We start from the raw sequence: 27,028 nt of genomic DNA on the forward strand, positions 1-27,028 counted from the left end.
CTTGGCACGTTTGACCTTTAGAATGACCCCTGACGTCATACCATGCCTAGTGACGTCACAGCGTGACGTCAAACCAGGAGCGAGAGACGGGCTACCAGCTCGGCTCGTCGGGCAACGGCGGCCGCTTGGCACGGCGCGCCGCGCTGTTCCCCCTAGAGGGGACGCATATGCAGTATAAAACACCCGCTTTCGCAACCTACCACGGTTAGCCAAAGCTAAGCCCCCGTCAATTTCTTAAAAATGGGAGGAATGCTGTGGGCAGATGGAGCGCATAGAACAAAACGAATTGGCCGTGCAGGACGCCTCCAGCGCTGTCGCCCGACGCAGACGTGGACGTCTCCCGTGGCCTCCTGCAGCTGGGCATCGACCTTCTGCGCGAGCTGCGGCGCTCTGCGAAGGCGTCCGACTCCAACGTGGTGCTCTCTCCGTACGCCGTGGCCAGCACCCTGGAGGAGCTCCTTGTGGGCGCACGGGGGGACACGGCCGCCCAGATCGCCGCCGCCCTGCGCCTGCCCCCTGGCCAAAGGGTACGGGGCCCGGATGGGGCAGAGTTTCGCGTCTGTTTTCCACGCGAGCTGTCGCTTCTATTCCCCAAACGCGGTCGTGTGGCACCGAAGCATATGGCGGCTTCTCTTAAATGCACATATCGCGCAGAACCCAATAGTTCGCGCTGCGCACTCGGCTGCTGCCGAGCGTGTGTGTGAGCGCGCGCGCGCGCGTGTGTGCGTGTGTGCAAGTGTGCGTGTGCGTGTGCGCGTGCACGTGTGCGTGTGCATGTGTGTGTGTGTGCGTGTGTGTCGGTGCGTGTGCGTGTGTGCGTATGCGTATCCGTGTGTGTGTGCGTGCGTGTGTGCGTGTGTGCGGGCGTGTGCGTGAGCGTAAGATATTCATCACCATCATCATCAGCCTGACTACACTCACTGCAGGGCAAAGACCTCTTCCATGTCTCTCCAAATAACCATGTTTTTTGCCAGTTGCGGCCACTGTATCCCCACAAACTTCTTCATCTCATCCGCCCACCTAACTTTCTGCCGTCCCCTGCTATATTTGCCTTCTCTTGGAATCCACTCCCTTACCCAGCGGTTATCTTGCCTTCACATTACATGCCCTGCCCAAGCGCATTTCTTCCTCTTGATTTCAACTAGGATATCATTAACCCGCGTTTGTTCCCTCACCCACTCCGCCCTCTTCCGATCTCTTAGCGTTACACCCATCATTTTTCTTTCCATAGCTCGCTGCGTTGTCCTTAACTTAAGCTGAACCCTCTTAGTTAGCCTCCACGTTTCTGCCCCATACGTGAGTACTGGTAAGATGCAGCTGTTGTATACTTTCCTCTTCAGGGATATTGGCAAACTGTCATTCATGATCTGAGAGAACCTGCAATATGCGCTCCACCCCATTCTTAGTCTTCTAGTTGTTTCCCTCTCATTATCCGGATCTGCGGTCACTACCTGGCCTAAGTAGACGTATTCTCTTACTACTTCCAGCACCTCGCTACCAACTACGAACTGTTGTTTCCTTGCTAGGTTGTTGAACAATGATTTGGTTTTCTGCATGTTAATTTTTAGCCCCACTGTTCTGCTCTGCCTAACTCATTGATCATGCTTTGTAGTTCTTGTCCTGAGTGGCTTAGCAAGGCAATGTCATCAGCGAATCGCAAATTACTCAGGTATTCTTCATTACCTCTTATCCAAAATTCTTCCCATTTCAGGCCCCGGAATACCTCCTGTAAGTAGGCGGTGAATTGCATTGACGAGATTGTGTCTCCCTGCCTGACACATTTCCGTATTGGAATTTTATTGCTGACTTTATGGAGAACTATAGTACCTGTGCAATCGTTATAAATAACTTCCAATATATTCGCATAACACTCTTCCACACCTTGATCCTGCAATGCCTCCATGACAGCTGAAGTTTCCACCGAGTCAAATGCTTTCTCGTAATCAATGAAGGCTATATATAGGGGTTGGTTACATTCTGCGCATTTCTCTATCACCTGATTGATCGTATGAATGTGGTCTGTTGTCGAGTATCCTTTACGAAAGCCTGCCTGATCATTTGGTTGACTGAACTCTAAGGTTGTCCTGACTCTATTAGCGATTACCTTAGTAAATACCTTGTAGGCGACGGACAGTAAGCTGATCGGTGCGTAATTTTTCAAGTCCTTGACGTGTCCTTTTTTATGAATTATGATAATGTTAGCGTTCTTCCAAGCTTCTGGTACTCTCGAGGTCACAAGGCATTGCGTATACAGGATGACTAGTTAACACTCTTTCCCCGCAGGGAGGCGTCTGCAGCATGCAGACGTTGGTGAGTGGCGACACCACGGGGTTAACCCGAGCATCCGCAGGGACATCCCCGCAGGGGGATGATGGTGAACAATGCATCACCACGGACCCGAGCATCCGCGCTTAGCCGTGCGTGGCATCGCCGTGTCCGGGGAAAAGGGGATCCTGGTGGTTGAGCCGATGCCGAGCGTTTGGACCCTTAAGGCCCCTCGGCGGAGGCAACACACCACTTTGGCCCCAGCTTCCTGCAGACGGCACCTCCGGCCTGACCCAACCGGAGGAAATCGGCAGTCGCCTTTTCCTGTCCTCCCCTCTATCTTTCACTTTCCTATTCCCTTTCTTACAACTTTCCTGTATCCTCCTCTCTTCTTCGTTTTTTCCTCTTTTTCCTGGCGGCGAGGGTTAACCGTGTGTGACCAACTACCCTGAGTTGAGTCATATTAGGTTATAGTTAAGGTGTACAGCTGGCGTAGGCAGGACTTGCTTTCAAGTTCCTGTCGCGTCCCCTTGTTGGACTCCATGGTGGGTGGCTGGCACCGTGACCGAAAAACATCAATTTTTTATGGCTCCCCCCCTTTCAAAACCTGATCGCTCTCTGAAAAGAGGGCGGACCGATGCAAGCGACTTTTTCCAAAAAAGAAAGATAACTTTCCCGAAATTCCATGTTGTACATAGCAATGCAGAAGAAAAACAAGCAAGACTGATATCCCCGTTCCTGGTAGCAAAGTGCTTGACAGATACCTTGGGCCTTGGGTACAAGGTATCAAAAATGGCCAGTGGTGACTTACTACTCGAATTGCATGACACCGTCCAGTACTCTAAACTCTCAAACCTCGTGTCCATAGGGGAGATTCCGATCTCCGTTACTTCACATCGATCTCTAAACACTGTCCGAGGCGTCATATCTGAAATCGACTTTGTCCACCTATCTGAAAAAGAAATGCTTGAGGGCCTTACTGATCAAGATGTCATAAATGTTCAGCGAATAAAGATCAGGAAGGACAACAAAGAAATTGACACGAAACACCTCATCCTCACTTTCAACACCAGCATACTGCCTGAAAGCATAGAAGTCGGATATCTGAAAATAAATGTAAGACCGTATATTCCCAACCAACGCAGATGTTTCAACTGCCAGAGATTTGGCCACGGCTCACAGAGTTGTCGCGGCCGCAAAACTTGCGCAAAATGCTCTTCGAAGGAACACCAATCCGAAGAATGTGTTGCTAACCCACGGTGTGCAAACTGTGAGGGAGACCATGCTGCCTACTCCAGAGCTTGTCCTTCATGGAAAAAAGAAAAAGAAATTATTACTCTCAAGACTACACAAAACATTTCTTTGAAAGAAGCACGAAGGCAATACGCTCAGACAAACAAATTCACCTTCACTGCAAAAACAAACTTCGCCGATGTGGTGCGTGGGCGCGGCACACCACACCAGGCTACGGCACCTGTCCAGGCCACACGCAGTGAGCCTGTGGCGGGGCCACCCGTGCCCCCGTGTGGAGTAGCTGGCGCTACTCCGCAAACCCCAAAGGAGGCAACGCAGACCCCCGGGTCGGCGGGCCTCAAGACCTCTTCCCACAGGTCGAGGTCAAACTCGAACGCGAACGTGCCTTCTGCACGGTCGTCCAGCGCCTCCGCAGAGGCGATGGACACGACCCCGGGCAGCCCCGCGCCGTCCACGTCGGACGGTCGGCGGAGCTCTCTGGATCGATCAAAAAAAGACAGGCCCCGAGTCACAGGGCCATCAAAAACTTGATCTAGTTTTTCACCCGATACAAACACAAAAATAAGATGGCTTTCATAATACAATGGAATTGTAGAGGACTTTTAAACAATTACAGTGACATAAAAGACATACTAGGAGCACACACTCCTGTCGCCTTATGTCTACAAGAAACAAATTTAGGTCCCCAAAAAAATAACTTTCTTAAGAATTACACTGTTTTCCGCCGCGATCGGGAACAGGCGAGCCGACTATCAGGAGGCGTAGCCATCATAGTGAAAAGCGGCGTCCCTGCTAAAGAGATCAGACTCAAAACAAAACTTGAGGCAGTTGCAGTCAGCATTGTCAGCTACAAAACAATTACAATCTGCTCTGTATATATTCCTCCACATCTCACACTAACAGTCCACGATCTACAAGGCCTCATTGATGAACTTCCAGAACCATATCTAGTAGTCGGGGATTTTAACGCTCACTCCCCTTTTTGGGGAAGCGAGCACTGTGACTCTAGGGGTCAAATAATTGAAGATTTTATCCTCACAAGTAATGTATGTCTTTTAAATACAGAAAAAGCCACATACTGCTCCCCTACCTCAGGGAAAATGACCTTTTTAGATTTGTCGTTTAGTTCACCTTCTGTTTTTAACGATTTTAACTGGGACGTCATTGACAATCCATATGGCAGCGATCACCTCCCTGTACTAATCACTTTAACATCCCCACCGGAAATAATCCCCACAAGGCCACGGCGTTGGAAGCTTCACCTCGCCGACTGGTCAATTTTTAGAGCAAAGGCAACTTTAGAAGATATAGTTTTAGGAAATCTTACCGTTGAATAGATAAACGAAAAGTTCACTAATTGTATCATAACTGCCGCACTCACAGCTATTCCTCAGTCATCAGGGGTGGCGCGACAAAACCATAAAGTATGGTGGACAAAAGACTGTAAAGAAGCGAAAAAACAACAAAACAGAGCTTGGGGTAAATTCCGTAGGTATCCGACGCATGAAAATTTCCTAAATTTTAAAAAAACAAAAGCTAAAGCTCGGTATGTTCGTCGCAGTGCCGAAAAAGCTTCATGGCAGAATTATGTTTCAACTATCAACAGTCAGATCCCATCAAAAAAAATGTGGGAGCAGGTTCGAAAAATAAACGGTAACCTTTCACCATTTACAATTCCTTTTTTAACAACACCCGGAACACAAACAAGCATAGACGAACAGGCAGACATCTTAGGAGAACATTTCACTGCAGTTTCAAGTTCATCACACCACACGCAGTCCTTTTTAAAATACAAAAATACAGCTGAAAAACAGAGGCTCCCAACAACTGGAGGTGCAAATGAAAAATACAATAGTCTAATTACCCGCCAAGAAATCAACAGAGTACTGTCTGCCGGGAAAAAAACTGCTCCAGGACCCGACCATATACATTATGAAATGCTTGCACATCTTTCTGAGCCTGCCATAGAAGCACTTTTGAGATTCTTCAACACAGTTTGGATGTCAGGGAAAATACCTGAAGCCTGGAAGAAAGCTATTATTGTACCGTTCCTTAAACCTGGTAAACCCCCAACCTCTCCTAGCAATTATAGACCCATAGCCTTAACCAGTTGCCTCGCCAAATCCTTCGAAAGTGTCCTAAATATCAGACTAACCTTTGTTCTTCAATCCTGTGAACTGCTTGATATCCATCAGTGTGGATTTAAGAAAGGATGCTCCACTACAGATCACCTAGTCCGTCTCGAAAATACAGTCAGAGAAGCTTTTATACACAAACAGCACTGTCTTAGCGTCTTTTTTGATTTAGAAAAAGCATATGATACAACCTGGCGGTTCGGGCTTCTCCAGGACTTAGCTGAGCTCGGCATCCGTGGCAGAATGCTCAACTGCATTAAAGACTTTTTGTCTAACCGCTCATTTAATGTCCGCCTAGGCTCGACCCTTTCGAGGGACTTCATTCAGGAAAATGGAGTTCCTCAAGGGTGCATTTTAAGCACAACTCTCTTCGTTGTAAAAATAAATTCTATTAGAAAAATAATCCCAAGGTCCATTATGTATTCAATGTATGTTGATGATCTTCAGATAGCATGTACATCTTCCAATATATCCACATGCGAACGACAAGTACAGCTTACAATCAACAAAATGGCAACATGGGCAGACAAGAATGGTTTCCAGTTCTCAACACAAAAAACAGTGGCCTTACTTTTTTCACTCAAACGAGGCTTGTACACAAATCCAACATTACACCTCAACCAAACCGAGCTGCCTTTCAAAAAGGAACACAAATTTCTAGGCATCACCTTCGATAAAAAACTTACTTTCCTGCCTTACATAAACGCACTGAAAAAGAAGGCGTCGCTAGCAATGAACATACTGAAAGTCCTTTCACGCAAACACTGAGGTTCTGATCGGGTATGTCTTCTACACATTTATCGCTCTGTAGTACGTTCCATTCTAGATTATGGTTGCATAGTGTATGGATCAGCAAGGCCATCGTACTTGAAGCGACTGGATCCTGTGCACAATTTGGGATTGCGCCTTTCAACTGGTGCATACAGGACGTCACCAATAAAAAGCCTGTACGTAGAGACAAATGAACAACCACTCGCAGACAGACGAACTATGCTCACATGCTCATACATTTTAAAGATCCGTTCCCAGCCTAAACACATCTGTTACCCACTCGTTACAAAGTGCCCATCCCGAACACTATTTACCAACAAACCTCTAGCAATCAGACCACTTCTCCGCTTTGAAGAGAAATGCCAAGAACTAGACATAATGAACATATTACCTAATATTGCCCGCAAACCTGATCCACTCCCGCCTTGGTACTGCCTACCATCTGTGTGCGACTTCACATTAACACAATTTCGGAAAAAACATACACCACATGAACAGATATTACAAGAATATTTAGCACTCAACGAAAAGCACGGAGAATACGAAGCATTTTATACCGATGGATCAAAATCGGTGCACTACGTGGGAAGTGCTGTAGTTCAGAATAATTGGGAAAAAATAGTACGGCTACCTCAGTGTGCATCCATTTTCACCGCCGAGTGTTACGCAGTCTTGCTAGCTGTAGAAAAAATAATAAATGAGAACATTCAGAACAGTATCATTTACACTGATTCTCTGAGCATACTAACCTCACTTCACCATAGCAATGCAGTGACACCACTAATCGGGGATATCATACATAACATAACAAGCGCCACAATACAGGGACAAGACATAAAATTTTGCTGGGTTCCCAGCCACATTGGAATCGCTGGCAATGAGAAAGCAGATGAATGTGCTGGAAAAGCTCGAAACAAAGAAATAAAGAAAGTGTACATTCCCTACAAAGATGGTATGAAGTTGGTGCAGTGGAAATTAAGAAATAAATGGCAGTCGCAATGGAATATCGAAAGAAAAAATAAGCTACATTTAGTAAAACCCATCCTAGGCGAATGGAAATCATGCTCACACCAAAAACGATTCATCGAAGTTATTTTATGCCGTCTCCGTATAGGGCACACACATCTCACACACAACTTCCTGCTAACAAAGAAAGACAAACCTATTTGCGAGCAATGCGGACATGAACTTACCATAAACCACATACTACTATCATGCACAAAACTTGAATCATTAAGAAAAAATATTTTGCAACATTTTACAAAGAACATATCCCATTTCATCCAGCGTTGATTTTAGCTGAAGATGCACCCGTTAGTATGCTTGATGTTTTTAGCTTTTTAAGGGAAGCCGGTGTTCTTCAAAACCTGTAATGTTCCGACCCTGTGCTTCTTTACTTAGAACGATACACCTCAGCCACTTTCTCAGTCCTGAGAAGGAGGCTGAGGTTTTTATGAGTAGTTGGGGGGCCTCGAGATCCTTGGCAAGCCAAGGATGTCCACGGAGGTGCACCAACTTTTAAAAGCTTCTGCAAACAGCCATTTCTAAAAAGGTTGTATTTAATCAGCCAGGTAATAAAAATAACTTTTAGGCCCTTTACACCACCGTTTTTATCAACTTTGTTTTCACACTCTGCTCAAGCCAACCTTTCCATACCTTGTTCTTGGCGCATGATAGCCTTAGCTGCTTATGCGCCAATAAACCCAACACAACAACAACAAGTTAACACTCTTTCGCTTCACTAGTTTCCCTCGTTAGGGTTGCGAGGTCCTAAAGGAGCCACAAGAACCACATAAGTAGGCTAAGAATAGACGACGTGCTGCCGAACTGCGAGAATTAGCGCCAAGGCTCCAGAAAAGCGTCAACAGAAGTTGCAGCCAATTATAATTCTTGTGCGACGCAGAGTACCAGTGGATTCGAAAAACTGTGAGTGTAAGAGCATCGCTAATCAAAAGAAAAGAACTACGTGAACATCGTGGAACGGAAGCAAGGAAATGCGCGAGGAATTCTGAAAGGAGAGAAGGTGTTGGAAAACTAACGAGAACAGCTTTTGTTATCTAAAGAAGGGCAATAATTTGTGGCCCATAATAACTTTAACTCCCATGTATATTTGGCATGTATACCATTGTTTTTTGCGCGAAATATCTTCGGTGCTCCTTACACAAGGATATGATTTGACACGCAAAGGACGCAGAGCTGTGGTCAAATTTTTCAGCTCACGTGGGTCGCTTTTCAGCCGTATGCTAGGGCACTTGTGGCTCCCCCGATATCGCTGTAGGATACGAAGAGCGGGAGCCTTCGTCATGGCATTTCAAAACTTTTAGAGCGCAGCTCTTAGGCGCCCGTTTCTGCGTTTCGTGGCGCCGTCGCCGTTGTCCCTTGTAACCAGTAGCGGACACCCTTTAAGCTGCGAAAGCAATGGAGCAGGAACTTGGAAAGGAGAAAGTAAAAGCGCAGCCTCCTCCCTTCCTTAGCAACCGGCACGCCAGTGGGGGGCGCAGCTGTGCATAGCAACCGTGACGTAACCCAGTAGCGGTAGAACGAGCGCGCACGCGTCGGCGGCGACGGCAGCTTCGCCAGACGTCTCGTTGCAGTCGAGTGAGTGAGATTCACGGCTCCGAAGCGGCCCAGTGATTCCGCGCCAAGCGGTTCGGGGTGCGGCAGTGGGTTGACCACAAGGCTTTCGCTGAGCATACTTTAGGTTTCCAAAGTGTCTTTGGTATTTTTTTGAGGAAAGGAAAGGCGCAATATCTGTCTCCTACAGCTGCGAAACCAATAGAGCGGGGGCTTGGAAAGCAGGGTAAACCTTGTAAATTGGCTTTTCTGGGAAGGAAATGCGCAGTATCTGTCTCACACATCTCGGTGGACACCTGAACCAGAGGGAAGGCGCATAACTGCTCTTTTCGAACAGGGGACACCGCAATCGTGCTTTAAGCGACGCGGCTGTAGTGACAAATGTGCGCTGCATGATTGGCATTGAAAACGTTGCGGCAGAATGGCTTCCACCTGCAGGGTGGCAGGGTGGGTGGGGAATTTAATATAGACATAAAGACAAGCGGGAATATCTTACCACTTTTGCGGGAGAACATCCCGTCGCTCTCACTCGTAACGCCTGCCACGGCTGTGACAACCTTGCGAAATACTTGCTTAGACCTCTTTTTTAAAACCAGTTATTGGTGCTGCAAGTAGAGCATGTATCCATCTATTTCTCCGACCATAAGAACTGTTAGCGGAGTGCTTCTTGAGGAAAGAATATGTGTGAAAAAGAACAAGTTTTCTCTAATTGTACACACATGTCGTGCTCGAATTATTTGCCTCAATCTATCGAAAAGACGAAACCGCTGATGTGCTGGGCTCAAATTTCGCATTAGGAAGTAAGTCATCGTCGCAAATTCTTTTTTGTCTAACTTGTCTTCATTCTCTCCGTGTTTCGGAGCCGCTAGTAATGCAAGAGGGCGCTACTGACTTCGCAGAGCCGTATGAGAACTCCCAGGGACTCTGAAGGTGAAGTGTAAAATGAGCAACTGCGCATTTATATGCACCAGCTCTCTACCGCTATCCGAACAACTTCCATCCGTGATCTATCGATCTGAGCACGAGAACCGAAGTGAAAACTCGACTGCTAGTGCACTTAAATCGCATTTGGCCTAACTGTGCAAATATTCCGCCATTTTTTTTACATTTTTCGGCAAAGAGGAAGCGACAAGTTATTGGCAACCGCCGCACTTCTTCCATAGCAAGGAAAGTATAAGTTTTTTCTTACCAGAAGTACCAGCAGTCAGCTCTGCCCAATAGATATGACGACCTTGCCCAGAAAGTTGCCGCGAGATTGAACTCACGTGCGGAAGTATGTCCCATCTAGCAGCTAATGGAAACTACCAATAGAATCGAGAAAGAAAAAAAAAACAGAAGGGGAGCGGGAGTTTCGTACCAACTTCGTCTCGAAACAGAGCGCAGTGATATCCTGTTTCCAGAAACGTACATTTCATGGCACGTGTGCATCCAGTAATAGCGTAATGTGCGGCACAGCATGCGTTTGTGCTCACCCTCTGGAGAATGAAAGTGTCACTGAACGGTAACGATAGGAGCGCTAGGAGGTAACCTGCATGGCCCCCCGAACCAATGCAGGTGAGCGCGTACTTCAGCAACCGCGACCGCGGGATCCCGAACCGCCGGCGGAGCGACTCACGGCGGCGCTTCGACATGGGCTACCTGACCAACGTGCACCACGAGCAGAGTCTCCTTACCATGGACACGCAGGCGCAGCAGGGGGAGGTGCTGCGCCTGGAGCGCTTCAGCTGGGACTTCGCCCACGCCGCCGAGGAGAGCCGCCAGGACATCGACCACTACGCGCGCCTCTACGCGGGCGCCTTCGAGCCAAACGAGATCCTGCCCAAGGGTGAGTATACTGAGGACGAGCAGAACACGACGAGTACACAAAACTAGGGGACGTGCCACAAAAACGCACAAGTCGGGCTCTCCCCTGAGGGCCATTGTAACCGAGTACAGTGCATGGCAAAAAACTATCGGCATGTTCTTGAAAGAGTCACGGACCTCTTGACACCTCACGACCCCTTTGCAGTCCAGTCTTCATTGAGCGTAGTAGAGTTTATATCAAGTATCCCAATGGGTGCCACTTCTTTCATATCTATCGACCTCGAGGGCTTGTTCTGTTCTGTACCAAACAAGAAGTTACTTGAGACTGCGTGACCTAAATGAAAGTAGAGGTGAGATCCCTTTTCAGAACAGTACGTGCCTATCTGTTGACTCGTTTCTAGAACTGTTAACATGTTGCCTGCCATCTACTATTGTAGAGCATGAGGATCAGAAGTACATTCAGAAGCAGGGCATTCCTATTGGCTCGAGTGTAGCTCCTGTGTTGTGACAGATATTTTATCTAGTTTTCACAATACATGGTCTGTTCTGAAAGTAGTAGGACTAATTTTTTAAAATAAAATTTATTCGTGATAGTTGTAAAAACGATTAGAATTTTTCAAAGTAGCACCCTTCCGCACCTACACGCTGCTGCTAATGAGTTTTCCAGTTTGCGTACGCCTCCAGGAACGCCTGGACTGGAATGCTGTTTAGCTCCCTCGTCACGGCCTGTTGAACCGCCTCTACCAATCCGTGAAGTTTCCCTTGAGCGTCGATTTTATTTTCGGGAATAGAAAAAAGTCTGCGGGGCCAAGTCGGGGCTGTAGGGGGGCTGAGGCAACGTTGCCGCCTTGTCCTGGGCAAAACATCTGGGTCCTCATTCACATTATGAAGAAGATCCTGACAGATCGCTTTCCGGTTGGCCTTTTGCTTCTCTGACAACACCCCCGGCACCAACTTCGCGCACACATTCCTCATGGCTAAGTTTGCTGTCACAATCTCAAAAACTTGAGTTTGAGGAATGATCAAGTCATCAGCAGTCATTCTGATACTCATCCTACAATCACTGTTCAGTAAATGTTTCACTTGCTACACATTTTCGTTGCTCTTGCTGGTCCAAGGGCGTCCGGAGTGGTCGTCGTCTTCCACTCTTTTCTTACCTTCGAGGAGCAGCTTGCACCACTCAAAAAATACCTGGTCTACCCATGGCAGCGTCCCCGTAGGCCTCCTTAAACATGTCGTGAGTCTCTTTGCCCGTTTTATCAAGAATTACACAAAAATTCATCGCGTATCGCTAATCCGGTAAACGCTCCATGATTTTCCGTGACGAGACGTTTCGACAGAGGTTCACAGTACAAGCGACCTGCTCTCTTCAACGGCCTAGAGCCGACTGGCAATTTTCCCCAGCATTCCCAATATCCCCCTTCAACGATCCTGCACGCGCAGACCGCCTCTCGTCCGCCCGTTTGCCCAGGAAAAACCCAGTGCTTCTACTTTCAGAACAGACCCTGTATGTTACTTAACAAGCATAATCCTGACGTTGATTGTGAAGGTTTTCAGATATGTCGATGATTTTTTAATACTTTTAAAACTAACTCCTCTTTTCTGCCTCGATTTGGCTGCCAATGACATTTTACCTATCTTTCATCACATTTCCACTGACCTGAGCTTCACTCATGAGGCGCCACTTCATGACAACACCCGGTTTTAGACTTGCTTTTCACCTTTTCTGACGACGGCCATATTTGCTGGAATTACGCTCCATGTACTAAGAAAGGTCTTTCGCAATACACATCGTCACACTCAAAACCAGTGAAAGGGGCATAGCCAATCTCTGTATAGGAAGTGCCCTGCGATAAAGCTACTCTCACGTTATGCAGAACAGTTTCTTGGAGCAAGCTGGTCGTCTCCGGTCGGCAGGTTACACCGAACCGGTCCTAGTCTCAGTTGCTCCATCACTGTCACGTACGTTTAGGTTACAGCACTCACCTCACAACGATTCCCTATAGGCACAGTTTCGCATGGTATCAAAAAGGTGGCATTGAAATATGGTATGGACGTTGTGTTTTCAGCACCCACAAAACTTCCGTCATTATGTGCGTGTATCTCTGCGAAGAGCACAAAAAAAAAGATTGTAAAGTCAAACACCAAACAATATTCACCAAATCTATAACAAACGTTGTTTACTCTATCCCCCAGTCATGTCATTCTAGATCAAGTAAAAATTTTCATTTGTGTCTCCAGCGTCGTCCGTGTGATTCCCTTCTTTTGGGTGCGCGCCCTGTTCTGCTGCTTTCTCTTCACATTACCATGTGTTACGTGCTTAGCACGCACGGGGTTTATTCACAGAGGGGATCGGTCGGAGCAGGATGGAAGCAGGAAGCCTACCAGCGTCCTTCAGCTCTTTCTCTTCCTTTTCTCTCTGCTGGTCAGTCCATCTTCTGCTTCTTCCGTCGAGGTTCTGTGGAAGCACGTGACATTTCCCTCCTCGCAGACGAAGCCCGTCGGGCGAGTTAAATAGACCGTCTGGAATGGAATCGCTTGAGGCGGGCTACATGCACTACCTGAGACTGGCGTGACCGTCGACCACTAGCAGTTAGTCGGGATATAACGTAATAACGTCACTTATGCACTCCAACACAACAAACGGTCCAGTGTAGTGGGATAGCAGTTTCTGACACAGACCACGCTTGCGTAGAGGGGTCCACAACCACACAATGTCACCAGGAACATAAGAAACTTCCTGGTGTTGGACGTCGTAGCGGTTCTTGGAACGCTCTTGCGAAGATAAAATTCGAACGCGGGCAAGCTGGCGAGCTTCTTCAGCTCTGCAGAGTGTGGTCGCAAGAGAAGGTTCATCGTGGATGAAAAATGGTAGAATGGTGTCAAGGCCGCAGCGAGGTGAGCGAGCATAGAGCAGGTAAAAGGGGCTGTAGCCAGTTGTCTCATGTTGCGCTGTGTTGTATGCATGAGTAATGAACGGGAGGACGCCATCCCAGTCCTTATGATCTGCAGCGACGTACATAGCAAGCATGGTGGTGAGCGTCCGATTAGTGCGTTCTACCACACCGTTCGTTTGGGGATGATATGGCGTGGAGTGGCGAAAACTGCAGCTGCTGAGGCGGAGAAGTTCTTCAACAACGTCCGCTGTAAATTGGCGTCCACGGTCACTAATGAGAACTGCAGGAGGGCCGTGCCGAAGAATGACGAATCGAAGTAAGAAGTTAGATACTTCACACGCAGTAGCAGCTGGTATCGCGGCTGTCTCACAATAACGGGTTAAGTGGTCTACGCACACAAGAATCCATCGATTTCCTTTAGAGGACCGTGGGAAAGGTCCAAGGAGGTCAATGCCAACTTGCTCAAACGGGGCTGTTGGAGGTGTGATTGGCCGCAGTATGCCCGGGGGACTCGAAGTCGGCAGCTTAAAGCGCTGGCATTGCACACAGCTGGCTACATAGTGCTGGATGGTTGAACGCATGTTAGGCCAGTAAAACCGTTGTTGTGTGCGGTGGAGTGTGCGTGTCACTCCCAAGTGCCCAGACGTGGCGTCGTCGTGCATCATTTCAAGAACTGTGATGCGCAGGTTTTCGGGTACGACAAGAAGCATGCGTGCTCCTCCAGAAGCGAAATTCTTCTTATAAAGTAAACCGTCGCGAATGCAAAAAGTATTCTTTACAGAATCTTGAGCGGCACCAAACAAAGAGGTTAATGTTTGGTCTCTGCGTTGCTCAGTTCGGAAAACTTGAGGATCGGGGAAGGCTTGTGAAAGTGGCGCCAAGTATTCATCAAAGTTGTCTGCGGCGTCATCAGTCGTTTGAAGCGGCAAACGGGAAAGACAATCGGCATCTGAGTGTTTACGGCCGCTTTTATGCACCACAGTGAAATTAAATTCTTGTAGGCGCAAAGCCCATCGAGCAAGCCGGCCACAGGGGTCACGAAGACTCACTAGCCAGCAAAGCGAGTGGTGGTCGGTCACGACGGTGAAAGCATTCCCGTACAGATAGGAGCGGAAGCGCTGTACAGCGAAAACAACGGCGAGACATTCTTGCTCAGTAACCGTGTAATTTCTTTCGCTCTTACTCAATGAAAGGCTGGCATATGCTACCACGTGCTGATCGTGACCATGGCGTTGTATAAGTACAGCGCCGATACAGATACCACTTGCATCAGTGTGCACTTCAATTGGTGCAGATGGGCAGAAGTGGCGTAGGATGGGGCCCGAGGTCAAAAGAAATTTCAGATGTCGGAAAGCTGCGTCACATTTGCTGGTCCAATTGAACGGTGCATCTTTATGCAGCAAACACGTGAGTGGGTAAGCGATGTCCGCAAACCTAGCTATAAAGCATCGAAAGTACGAGCAGAGCCCTAAAAAACTCTGCAGCTCTTTCACTGATTGAGGCACCGTAAAACTTTTGACAGCTTCAATTTTCTTTCGATCTGGTCGAACACCTTCTTTATCAACTAAATGGCCAAGAACAATTGTTTCACGGTTCCCAAAATGACATTTCTTGGAATTGAGGATAAGGCCAGCTCGTTCCATGCAATCAAGCACAATATCCAGGCGGCTGTTGTGCTCACTAAACGTTTTGCCAAAAATTACAACGTCGTCCAAATAACATAAACAAATTTGCCACTTGAGGCCACGCAGGATTGTATCCATGAACCGCTCGAATGTTGCAGGTGCATTACATAATCCGAAAGGCATAACGTTAAACTCGTAAAGTCCGTCTGGTGTTATGAATGCCGTTTATTCCCTATCTGCAGCGTGCATGGGGATTTGCCAGTAGCCGGATCTCAAATCAATAGAAGAAAAGTATGAAGCGGAGTGCAGACAATCAATTGCGTCATCTATACGTGGAAGCGGGTAGACGTCCTTCTTCGTGGCCGTATTTAAGCGACGGTAGTCAACACAGAACATCCATGTGCCATCTTTTTTCTTAACAAGGATAACTGGAGCTGCCCAAGGACTGGAAGACTCTCGAATTATGCCTCGCTTTAGCATCTCTTGAACTTGGTCATCTATTAACTTACGTTCAGTGGCTGAGACTCGATAGGGCTTCTGGCGTATAGGAGGTGCGGAGCCGGTGTTGATCGTGTGATGAATACGACTGGTAGGCGGTGGTGTTGAATCGTCTTTGGCAAAGTCGAACACGAACACGTGCTTCAGAAGGAGTTCCACTAGAGTGCGACGCTCGGTTGTGGGAAGAGCCTGATTAATCATAGCCTTAACTTGGGTCTCCATATCTCTTTTCACGTGCTGCTCACTGACAGAGTTGGTTAACGTCGCGACGGAACCTGACACACCTTCCTCGAAACGGGCGAGTTTGAGGCCCCGGGGCAACACAGCTGGCTCTTCAGAGTGGTTCACTGTCCACAGCTCTGTACGGCCTCTCACCACGGGAACGACGCAACGAGGCACGACGATACTCTTCTTAGAGCAGGCGAGTGTCGTAGGCTCTACCACAGCTTCAAAAGATTCGCACTGATTGTGAATAGAGGAAACCCGCACGAATGCTGCGGAGAAAGCTGGTACAATAGTGTCTTCTTCCACCGCAAATGCTCCAAAATCCGGTGTCGAGTTATCCACAAGAGCTGAAAGCAGTGAAGAATTCAAAGCAATTTCTCCCGTACGACAGTCTAAAGTTGCACCACACTCTTGCAGAAAATCAATACCAAGAATCACATCATGCGTTGACCGTGGTAGCACTGCGAATTCTGTTCTAAACGTTAGACCACCAATAACAACATCCGAAGCACACACGCCAAGTGGAACCAAAGGTTCACCACCGACACCACGAAATAACGCTGCACGGTCAGCACTAAACATCACTTTCCTACCTAAACGGTTCTTAAACCTCAAACTCATAACGGATACGGTAGCACCAGTGTCCACAAGAGCCATTGTTTTCACACCATCAATAAACACTTCCAGTTTGTTCTTCAACATAAACACGGGCAGAGGTATATTGGACGTCATCGACTCGCCGGCGGCCTCACCTCCATCGGCCGCGCCTCCTAGTTTCCCGGAGGCGGAGGGGATGCACGACGTCGGGGAGAAGGTGACCGCCGTTGGCGCTGAGGTGGCGGCATCACACTGCGGTCACATGCACCAAATGGCCCAACAAGCTACGCTTCTACAATTAGAGGCCACAGAGGTCTCTCTACTCTCCTTGACCGCTGCGCCTCGCATGACTAGATAGAGAACGCCGACTGCGTGAGCAATTTGTATGGTTTGTGTTCGGTCTAGTTCTTTTAACACTGCAGTAAATTGCAGGCGCTGGGTAGTTTTACAAGAAATGAAGGCAGGAAACACATTTCAACACGGTCATATGCACAGATCGGGACTCCTCTCACCTTCTACTTCCCTCCTTCAGCAAGTAGATGTGCTCATAAATTCTGTATAGCACAAGCTAGGACGAGGACTCGTGCGTTGACTTACCGCCTGCACAGATGACTCACTTCTCCGATATTGACTATGAAGGCTGCACTGGCGCTGCTACCTGCATGTGTGAATTGCAGCGAAACATGCATAATCTTGGCTCACCGTTTTTTTCCCTTGCACAGCGCCGCTTCATCCTTACTGAATCGGCCTACGCGGGCTTAAGTGAGCCAACCAACACTCGCTCCCTAACCAGCACGTCGGAAATAATTCGTTTCAACCGCTTTTCGACCATCACGACAAGAAACGGCGCCAAGTGATTGTAGGTTTTGCAATGCAATCCCGAAGCCACGAGGCATTCGTAAGGGCGCCATCAGTATGCCTAACTGAATAAGAAACCGGCTTCATGTTGAAAGGAGCAGCATCCCTACAACATGCTTCACAAAGAAAGAGAAAATGGAAAATTATCGCAACCGACTGGATTTTCCAAATTTAGATTTTCAGTGCCGATGATCTCGTTCGCGATCCCCTAGCGCTGACCATTAGAAGACACGCTTAAGGAAATCGCTTCTACCACCATGTGAACTTGTATCCTTCTCTTTCCCTGTGATACGCAATTCATAGAACTTCGAGAACCGTTTTATAAGCTGCGTCACGTCTGCCTTCAGTGCAAGTTCCAAAGGAGGCTTTCGCAAAGCAGCCTGTGGGCACGCTGCTTCTCCTAATCTCATATTTCTTGCAAGTACCCTGTTATTCTTTCAGTAGGTGAGTGGAACGGTAAGTATGCAATAAAAGAACACAAGAACGGGCAGCACACAGCGCATAACTTAGTTCAGGAGCTCCGCTGCTTGCATTTACAACGCCCCAATTTGCGAAGACGGACGAGATCGCACGCGCTTAACCGTTTAGGTCTGTTTTTGTGAACAATCTTCTCGTAATGGAAAGTACTTCTATAAAATATTACAGATGCCTGACTTGGCCGTAGATTCGTAGTCTAGTTGCACTTACGAATCCATTTAGTAGCTGGAATGTTTTTTTTTTCTCAAAAAGGTCTACATATATAGGCGGAATAGCGTTTCACATGCTCTTGAAATATGTGGTATAGTATTTTGAAGCTGCTACCTGGAATGTTCAACCACATATTACTACCTGTAAAAGCCTTCCAGATACTTTTTAGGTGGAATTGATTTTCAAGTTGAATGCCGTTGCTTTGAGATTTCTTGGCTATGGTGTTTTCTAGCTACTGTCGCTCTTGCGTTACCTGAAACCTTATTCTATGTGACTTGTGAACAATACGCGGATGAGGTAACTATGGCAGAAGCACCGATGATTGGGCCAGTTGGTGTTGATGCGTGATAGCAGAATTTCGCAGCACGAACCAGACGGTGACTAAGATAGTAAACAAGCCCGACAGGACGAGCGCTGCGCTCCCAACTGATACTTTATTGAATAAACCAAAGCTTAAGTACAGTTCTGCAACGTTTCCAGGAAATCAATCTCAGTTTTCCAAAAATGCAATTTCATTGCACTAATGATGGTGGGCGTACATATTGACTGCCTGCTAATTTGATACACCACGCGTTTATCATTTCTCATTCTACCTGATCTTTTCTGCGCTCAAGAAATTTCGTTTTTCGAAACGGGGGTTTGCAACTGCAATCGCGACTACGAAAGGCAAGGCGCCCACTCTTCCTGTTCTTGACGAACATTGTAATGCTCTCAACTCATTCTTTAAAACAATGGCCTGTTTGCCCTATGCATGCTGGACTGCAAGTGGGTGGAATACTGTACACTACATCAGTTGCGCACTGTGTTAAACATAGTTGGCATTTGTTGGTGCATGTCGGCTTTATCTCTTTTTACCATAATCTAAGCATTTTTAAGAGCCTGCTGAGAGCGAAGAGGAGAACATTTGCGTTGTATCTTCTTGATATCTCCTTTATCTTGCGGAACAGATTGTGAATATACGGCATCGCTTGAGTCAATTTCCTCTGGTAATGCTGTTCGTGTTTTTTAGTGCTCATTCTCTTCTGCAGCACGTTCTCTCCAACCGTTTATATAGTATCTTTAGCCAAGCCTGGCACGCGTAGACCTTCTACTTGCAGTTGAACGCTATTTTCCTGGTGGTCGAAATTTCCGGAGCCCTTCACTACGGCCTCCCTCATAGCCTGAGTTGCTTTGGGACGTTAAACCTCAATAAACCAAACCTTTCATTTGGTAGGGCATTTTTGAAAACTTGGATTTATTTCCACGAGACGATGTAGGACTGCACTTAAGCTTCGCTCTTTTTTTTAGTGAAGTGTCAGTTGGAAGTGCAGCTGTCGTCCTGTCATGATTATTTGCTGTCTTTGTCACCGTCTTGTTAGTGCTGGGACAGTTTTCTATTATGAGGTAGCTATGCAGTGTTATTGAGTAAACACAATATGAACAGGAAAGTATAGGTGGAAACATTACGATATTTCTTTCCGAAATCTTGTATTTTGTCGCATTCGCACTCCCTCACGCTATGTGAGGCCCTAGAACCCAATTAAAAGATGAATAGAATGGAAGTGTACCGAGACCCGGATTGCAAAGAACTGGTGGTCAGAGTTAATGCAGAATACCTTAGCAATATGCGATTCTCTGAAGACATTGCCTTCCTTTGTGACTGAGGGTATTAAATGAAAAGCAGAATCAGTGAGTTAAGCAGAGCATAAAGGTAGGACTAAAAATTAATATGCAGAAAACAAATGGTAACGTTCAACAGTTCAACGAAGTGCAGCTTACATTTGGTTGTTAGGTGCTGGAAATGGTAAGAGATTACGTCCGCTTAGGGCAAATATTGACCGCGGATCCAGGTCAAGAGAGTGAAATAACTAGAAGAGTAAAGCTGGGGTGGATTGCATTTGGTAGTTTCTCGGAGATCATCAATGGCAGTTTACCAATACCCCTCAAGAGAAAAGTACACAACAGCTGCATCTACCGGTACTCACCTATCGGGTAGAAACGTGGAGACTAACGAAAGGCCTTGTAGAAGAAGAACGAATTGCGGGAGTTGGTATTGGTCCGTTATGAAACAGCGCGAATAAGGATGGGACGAAAATAAAGACCATACAACGATCGCTGATTCTCAGCTAAATTTATTTGAGTTGAAATGTAGTTTATATACGCATGAGTGTCTGAAAAATTTGTACAGTGTACAGTGATAAATAACATACAATCCACTGTATCCTCAGCTTGTGTCCAGGAATGCGAGCTCAGTATCTGTACGAACTATTGCGGCCTTGCTGATGCACGTAGCTCGGTTTTTTGCGAAATCGCGACTCCCGAGGACGAAACAGGTGACTGGAACCACGCAAGCCTACGTTCAAGTCTTCGGTGCTCAAGGTTTGCCGCATCAGATTAAGAAGTGTTCTTCAACCGGGGGCGAAATTCGCCCACGAACGGCACATAACATCAGAGGAGAAGGTTGCCCTTTTCAGGGCGGTCCCCAGGAAGGTGCCCGACGCACACCTGAAGCGATGCATCAACGAGTATGTGGCCGTTCTTCAACGTCACAAGGGAGTGACCAAGAAGCGTAATCCAGTGAGTGCTGTTTCGGATAGGATGTTTGTTTGTTTTAAGGGGTTTAACGTCCCAAAGCGACTCGGATAGGATGTGCTCACAAAAGTTAAGAGTGGTACTCTCCGACAAGTAAGGCCATTTCACACTATTTCCTGAAGATCTATTCAGAAGTAAGGCGAGAAAGGCGGTATTCAAGGATTTTGAAAAAGTTTCGGTCAAGGAGACCGCGACCAACAAGCAAGCCCTTGGTATCCTGGTATCCTGCTATCCTAGAAAATCTAAATCTAGAAAATCTGTTTGCAAAAGTCAACAGCGCCACGAGTCTTCACCTTGAAATTTTCTGCGCTTACAAAACGCTTAAGGAGGGCGTCCCATTTTGAGCTATCGTCTCAGAAAAAGGCGCATGGCAACACAACGTCCCCAGTTTCTTACGGCATCACCTTTCAAGTCCTCGCATCGACCTTTGTGCGAACATACCGAATTCGAACGCCCTAATCAAATTTCTAAGACATACCAACCCAATCACATGCAAGACGTTCAGCATAATGTGGAAAACCTCTATTGTTCACTGCCCAGAACAGCATTTTACAGTGTGAACGGCAGCACGGGGGTTAAGGACGAGTACGCCTTCACAGGCATGTGTGGGACCTACTTAGACGTTTTCTGGAACTGCTCCTTTTTTATCTACGTTCAACCTATGCTGGCTGGGAAGGCAAACTGTATACCCAGAAAGCGGGAATTTGTATTGGCCTCTGTGTGGCCCTAATACTAAGTGTCAAGGAAAAAAACCAGCCAAAAAAGACGAAAACACAAGAAGAGAACGACACAGGACAACGGCTGGACTAACAACTGATTTTTTCATTGAGTACAGACCGCCAGGTAATCACCACGCATGCGCCAAGGCAAACACTCAAACATAATCACTCAAATCAAATTCTTTTGTCGTCAACGCTATCGATAGTGAACTGACACAAGCATCACCATATTTGGCAATTTGAAAGGCCTCAAAGATTTCACGAGCCTCCCGTGTTTTTCCGTTGCCCATGATGGTGACATCTGCGAAACGTGGGGAACATTTTCTGGGACATCTACTATAATGCAGAGCAAGATTACCATCTTCACCAGCGCCGACTTTTGTTCTGTGCTTGCGCAACCTCTCGTTAACACAGTCCCCAGTCTGACCTATGTCAAATTTTCCACAGGTCAGCGGGATCTTGTATGTCACTTCGGTCTGGCACTTGTGTCGTTCTCTTCTTTTGTTTTCGTCTTTTTTTGGCTGGTTTTCTCTCTTGAGATGCCGTACCAACAGGCCCACCATTATGGCTGGTTGCTCTGCTCTAATACTAAGAAACTTTTCTGAGCTATATAGATAGATCCCTGGAACTTGCATTAGGTGGGTTCCACCATAAAATATTCAGGTATGTTGATGATTACCTGGTTTTTCTAGAGCGTTAGAATTTCAATTCTAAGCTGAATAACATACTGAAAATGTCTAAGGATCTTGGTTCAGAGCTGAAATTTACATTCGAGACCGCCAAAGAAGGTTTCCTGCAATATTTAGACATACAGTATAAAGTGGAAGAGAACCATGTCTACTGGCACTACAACGCAAGGTCAATTAATCCGATCCCTAGTTCCAACCCAGGGCACTCCAAGATAGTTAAAAATAGGACAGCCAAGTTGTATTCACAGAATGGTCTAAAAAAATAGTGTTTCGATCTGGTGAACATCAGCTTCGAAGCCCAAGTGAACAGATAAACGGAAGTAGGCTACCCGCAACAACTACTGGCACGCATCTTGGGTCAAGGAAGAAAAACCAGCCAAAAAAGACGAACACACAAGGAGAGAACAACACAGGACGAAGGCTGGACTAACAATTGAATTCTTTATTGAATATAGACCGCCGGGCAATCTCTACGCATGCGCAAAGGCAAGATAGGCACTCAAACATGGTCATTCATATAATCAAATTCTTTTGTCTTCAACGCAATCGATGGTGAACAGACCTAAGCATCACCATTTTAGAAATTTGAAAGGCCTCAAAGATTTCACGAGCCTTCCATATTTTTCCATAGCTCATAATGATGACATCAGCGAAACGTGGGGAACCTTTTCCGGGACATCTACTGCAATGCAAGGCAACATTAGCATCTTGGAATGCGTACGTCAATGACGCATGGCTGACAATTGCGGGACGGACACTCTTGTATGTGCCTAGATAGATGTCTGCTTTCTTTTATCTATTCCACATTTCGCTCATGTTCCCTCGTTCGTTCATTCACGCACGGCTGGTCTGATCTATATAGGAGTGGTCTCAAGATAAGGGGATTTCCTAAACCACCCCTTCGGCACATTTCTGAAAAGGTCTCCTGTGTTCTGTCCCGCAGCCTCGTTCCTTGCTGATCTTTTTTTCAGTACGGGTGCGTGAATGAGCGAAGGGTGAGCATGAGCGAAATGTGGTACAGATGAAGGAAGGCTCGCATCTACCTAGGTACACAAAGAAGTGCCCGTCCCGCAGTTGTGAGCCACGCTTCACTGAAGTACGCATTCTGGAGAAAAGCGAAGAAACTAAAGCTAGGGATATTGTGGACCAGCGCAAAACGGACAAAAGACCAAGGAAAGAGAAGATGACAAGGGCGCTTTCTAGCAACTGACATTTCATTGAAAAACCACGGGAAATATATAAGGTACGAAACAAACACTACAACCAAAAATCAGAGCCACATCGAAGATTACACAGCGGATGTACGACAGTGATCGAGGAAGGCTATCTCCTTTCTCTGCAACGCCACGGATCGTTTCGCAACACATGTGTCAGTGTTCTGGGCGATGCAATAAGCTTCAAAGATCTCCCTGCCTACCTGATTGCTTCTGTAGTACTGGATCTCAGTATTATGCAAGTCAGGCAGGCAAGGGACTTGGTCTTGATCTTTGCAACCGCGGCAGTGCTGCACTAGGTTGGATGTAGGGGATTTCTTGATATCGAGCGAATTCTCATGCTCTTTCAGCCTGATGTTAATGCACCTTCCCGCCTGGCCATAATAAATCTTTCCGCAAGATAAAGGAACCTTATACACGACGCCTTTTTTTGCAGTTCATGAACTTTTCACCGTGTGACACCGTGCACTGACGAAAATCCCTGCTGGAAGATGCTGGCTACAGCTTCTTGTGCGCGAGTGGTCCTTAGAGCTCCTGAAAGACAGGCAGAAAGGAGTGATTGCAGCAGTTCTGCACCTACTTGGTGACACTGAGAAAACAAGGCCAATAACAACGAAACAAGGAGCAAAACTAAGCTCTTATATGGCATAAAAAATAAAAGGAGTGAAATCAAAGCTTATTAGTTCGTGTCCTATTGTAGCTGAAACAGTATTTTCTCCTTGTTGTCTCAGGTTTTTGCGATGCGTGTCAAGCGTTTCTCCGCAGGTTGTGAAGCTTGAGTGTAAAACTAAAAAGTGCCGTTCGGATTTTCTGCCGTGAAGGTCCATGAATTGGTCTGCTGGGCTAGCGGTAGAAGGTACATTTTGTTTAACATAAGAGAAACAAGCACAGCAATTTCTCAGCTGCTCTTCAACTCAGCACCATAAGGGCAATTGACAAAAGGTGGCTGTGCATGTTTTGGAATAGGGATCGCCGCGTGTTCTACACATTCAGAGTTGAATCCTTGTTAAAAATCAGCGCAGACGACACAAGGGACGTAGGAAAGAACAACATACGCGACAACTCCAGGCGATTCTACCAAATGTTTATTCATTGCTTACAAACCGCAATGTAGAGGGAAGAGGTGAGCATGCGCAGAGTTGAATCCCCACGTGCTGCTTATCGGCGTAATCTTAATGGTAACTTCACGAGCACCTTCCGCTATGAAGAGTAATGATTTACTGAGATGTTACCATTCACAGCACAACTCACGCCACTGCTGGATGCAATCCCACATTAGACCTGATACTTAGAGACCTTCAACAAGCGCGCGCTCAATGGCGCACTTAATTTGCCTCTGCAGGTTGCATCCAGACTTCCTCCCTTGTATGCATGCTGAGCGTAGTGGACTTCCGCGGCTCCTGGAAGCACGCGTTCGACGATCGCACCGCCACGCACGAGGTCTTCTTCCAGTCCGACGGCACGAAGTGCGCGGTCGTCATGGTGCACCAGACGGGCGAGTTCCGGCTCGCAGATTGCGCCGACCTGAACGCCAGAGCCCTGGAGCTTCCCTACGAGCCACCTGGGGAAGGAGGCACCGCCTCGGCGCCAAAGAGATCCACATCCGGACGGGGAACACCCTTGCGCCCTTCCACTACTAAGGCGTGAGTGATAATTGGCTCCCTTGAAAAACAGAATTTTGTTTACGCTTTTAGCGCGCAAACAAGACGGGGAATCTAGGCAAGAGCACACAAACACGCCCCCACTTCAACTGACATTTAATCTGAATTCCTGAGCCATCTAAATACTAACAATCGGGAGTAACAATACAAATAAAAGAAATAAAATAAGTACCGCACACCGAACTCGACCTTCGTCACTACGCAACAACACACAGTTATGAGCAAGTTAGTAGGACCTAATAAGGTGCCACCTTCGTGCACTTTCTCACCTGCACTCCAAGACACCATTAGAGCATCTGGGGGTAGCGGTGTCGGTCTCAGAGGAGATGCTCTCGACTACGCGTGGCAAGCTCAGCCGGAACAAGCGCTTTCGCCGGTCGCAAGCCAGAGAATGGGTCCCAGCCAAAAGTTCACAAACAGAACAAACTTTGTGTAGACGATACAGGAGATTTCCAATCGCTCGTACGAGCACATACAAAGTGATTTACAATACAATGCAACACATGCAAAGTAACACCCGAGAGAGACTACAATACAACAAAATGCCTCGCACCTGAAGTGCACTAACACACGAGAGAGGAAAACCAAACTAAACACTATTTCTTCACTGCACACTGCTACAGTTCAACGAGCGGACGATCACGACGGAGCCGTCTCGAAGACTGGCGCACGCTGCCTCGCTGGTCCGTGGCTGGGCGAGTGGTGTCGAACTCAGGAGACGTGCGGGCGCGCTTCTCCGAAGCTTGAACAGCGGCACGGGTTGACTGACAGCGCTACACACGCTTCATAATAGGCGCGCGCCACGTCTATTCGTCCCTCTCGCCAGGACATGCGCGCACATACAAGCGGTATTAACTGTGTCAGCCATACATTTGCACTCTCATCCTGGCGCAGGTCACGCGTAGCCACAGTGAACCCAAGGTGAAGTTTGCCATGTCGACTGCAGCGCCGTGACACACAGAATAGCGAGAGGAGCAAGCAGTTTTGGGGGCTCTCTTGGTGCTATGCCACGCCACCTCCCTGAGCTTATATTGGCATGAGCTTCTGCGCTCTGTCGAAGCCGCACTTGGTGCGTATCAGTTATCTGGGTTATGTCTGCAGAAGCGAAGCAAACAGTGCAATCAACCACACGCGGGCTTCTAGTCGTTCAGAATGTGCTCTCGCGTTTGTAGCGGCCCAAGCGACTGACGGAAGCAGTTTTTAGTCGCCTAGTGGAATAACTTCAGTGCCACCTGGGCAGCGCAGGTTCTCTATTCGTCAGGCGTGAAGATGGCAGGTTTCCACAAAATTCGAGTCTCTTCTTTCCGACCTGTCACCGCCGACGCTCGAGCGGAGTGGAGACGGCATTCCGAGCAAGCTCAAGTCTATGCGCCCTCCGTCGGCAATGAGTAACATTTTCTCCAAACTTCTTGAATGATTCAAGGCTCGCGCCGACGCGGTTCCTCTCCGCACCGACGAGCGAAGAGTAGCAGCATACACAAGGTTACGCGCTCTCTCGCATTCGTTTCTCCACTGTCCCAGAATGGTCTACGGTGTGCGCTCGTGATATTGCTTCCGCGCCATGCCGGCTTTCCGAAGATGCGTTGAATTTTTTTACTTAAGGCTAAAACAGCGCAGCTGCAAAAGGACGGGAGAAGATGAGACAGGACACTGCGCAGGAGAGACTCATCGATAAGGTCTTAAGTCCGTGGTCGCAATCCCTTGCCGTGCATGATAAAGAACTGAAGATTTTCAGTGGTGAGACACCGTGACTAATTAATATGACTAAAACAGCGTACCTGCTTAAGGGCGAGGGAAGATGCGACAGGACACAGCACTGTGCTATCTTCCCTTGTCCGTACATCATAACAGTGGCTTTTAGACGCTGGGTTCGAATACCCAACACACATTGCTGGGCGTAGAAACGTATAAGATCAAGAAATTTGCTGGTACCGTTATCGGCCGACATAGGTCAGGGATAAAGGTTTGAGTAAATCACTTAAACA

The 27,028-nt window shown here is 47.3% G+C and overlaps 1 protein-coding gene across 1 annotated transcript in view; it reads left to right on the forward strand.

Moving 5' to 3' along the window:
• Nucleotides 1–400: 400 nt before the first annotated feature.
• Nucleotides 401–27,028, forward strand: part of LOC149326815 (iris-like) — a 54,928-nt gene continuing 28,300 nt past the window's right edge. Inside the window, exons 1-3 of the mRNA XM_089563548.1 lie at nucleotides 401–527; nucleotides 10,554–10,824; nucleotides 24,725–25,025. Of these exons, the coding sequence (XP_089419674.1) occupies nucleotides 10,629–10,824; nucleotides 24,725–25,025 (497 nt within the window). The 5' untranslated portion in view covers nucleotides 401–527; nucleotides 10,554–10,628. The remainder of the gene's footprint in view (nucleotides 528–10,553; nucleotides 10,825–24,724; nucleotides 25,026–27,028) is intronic.

The sequence above is a fragment of the Amblyomma mixtum genome, chromosome 10, assembly GCF_055824585.1.
Source record: "Amblyomma mixtum isolate Tamu chromosome 10, ASM5582458v1, whole genome shotgun sequence".
In the NCBI taxonomy this organism is placed as follows: Eukaryota; Metazoa; Arthropoda; class Arachnida; order Ixodida; family Ixodidae; genus Amblyomma; species Amblyomma mixtum.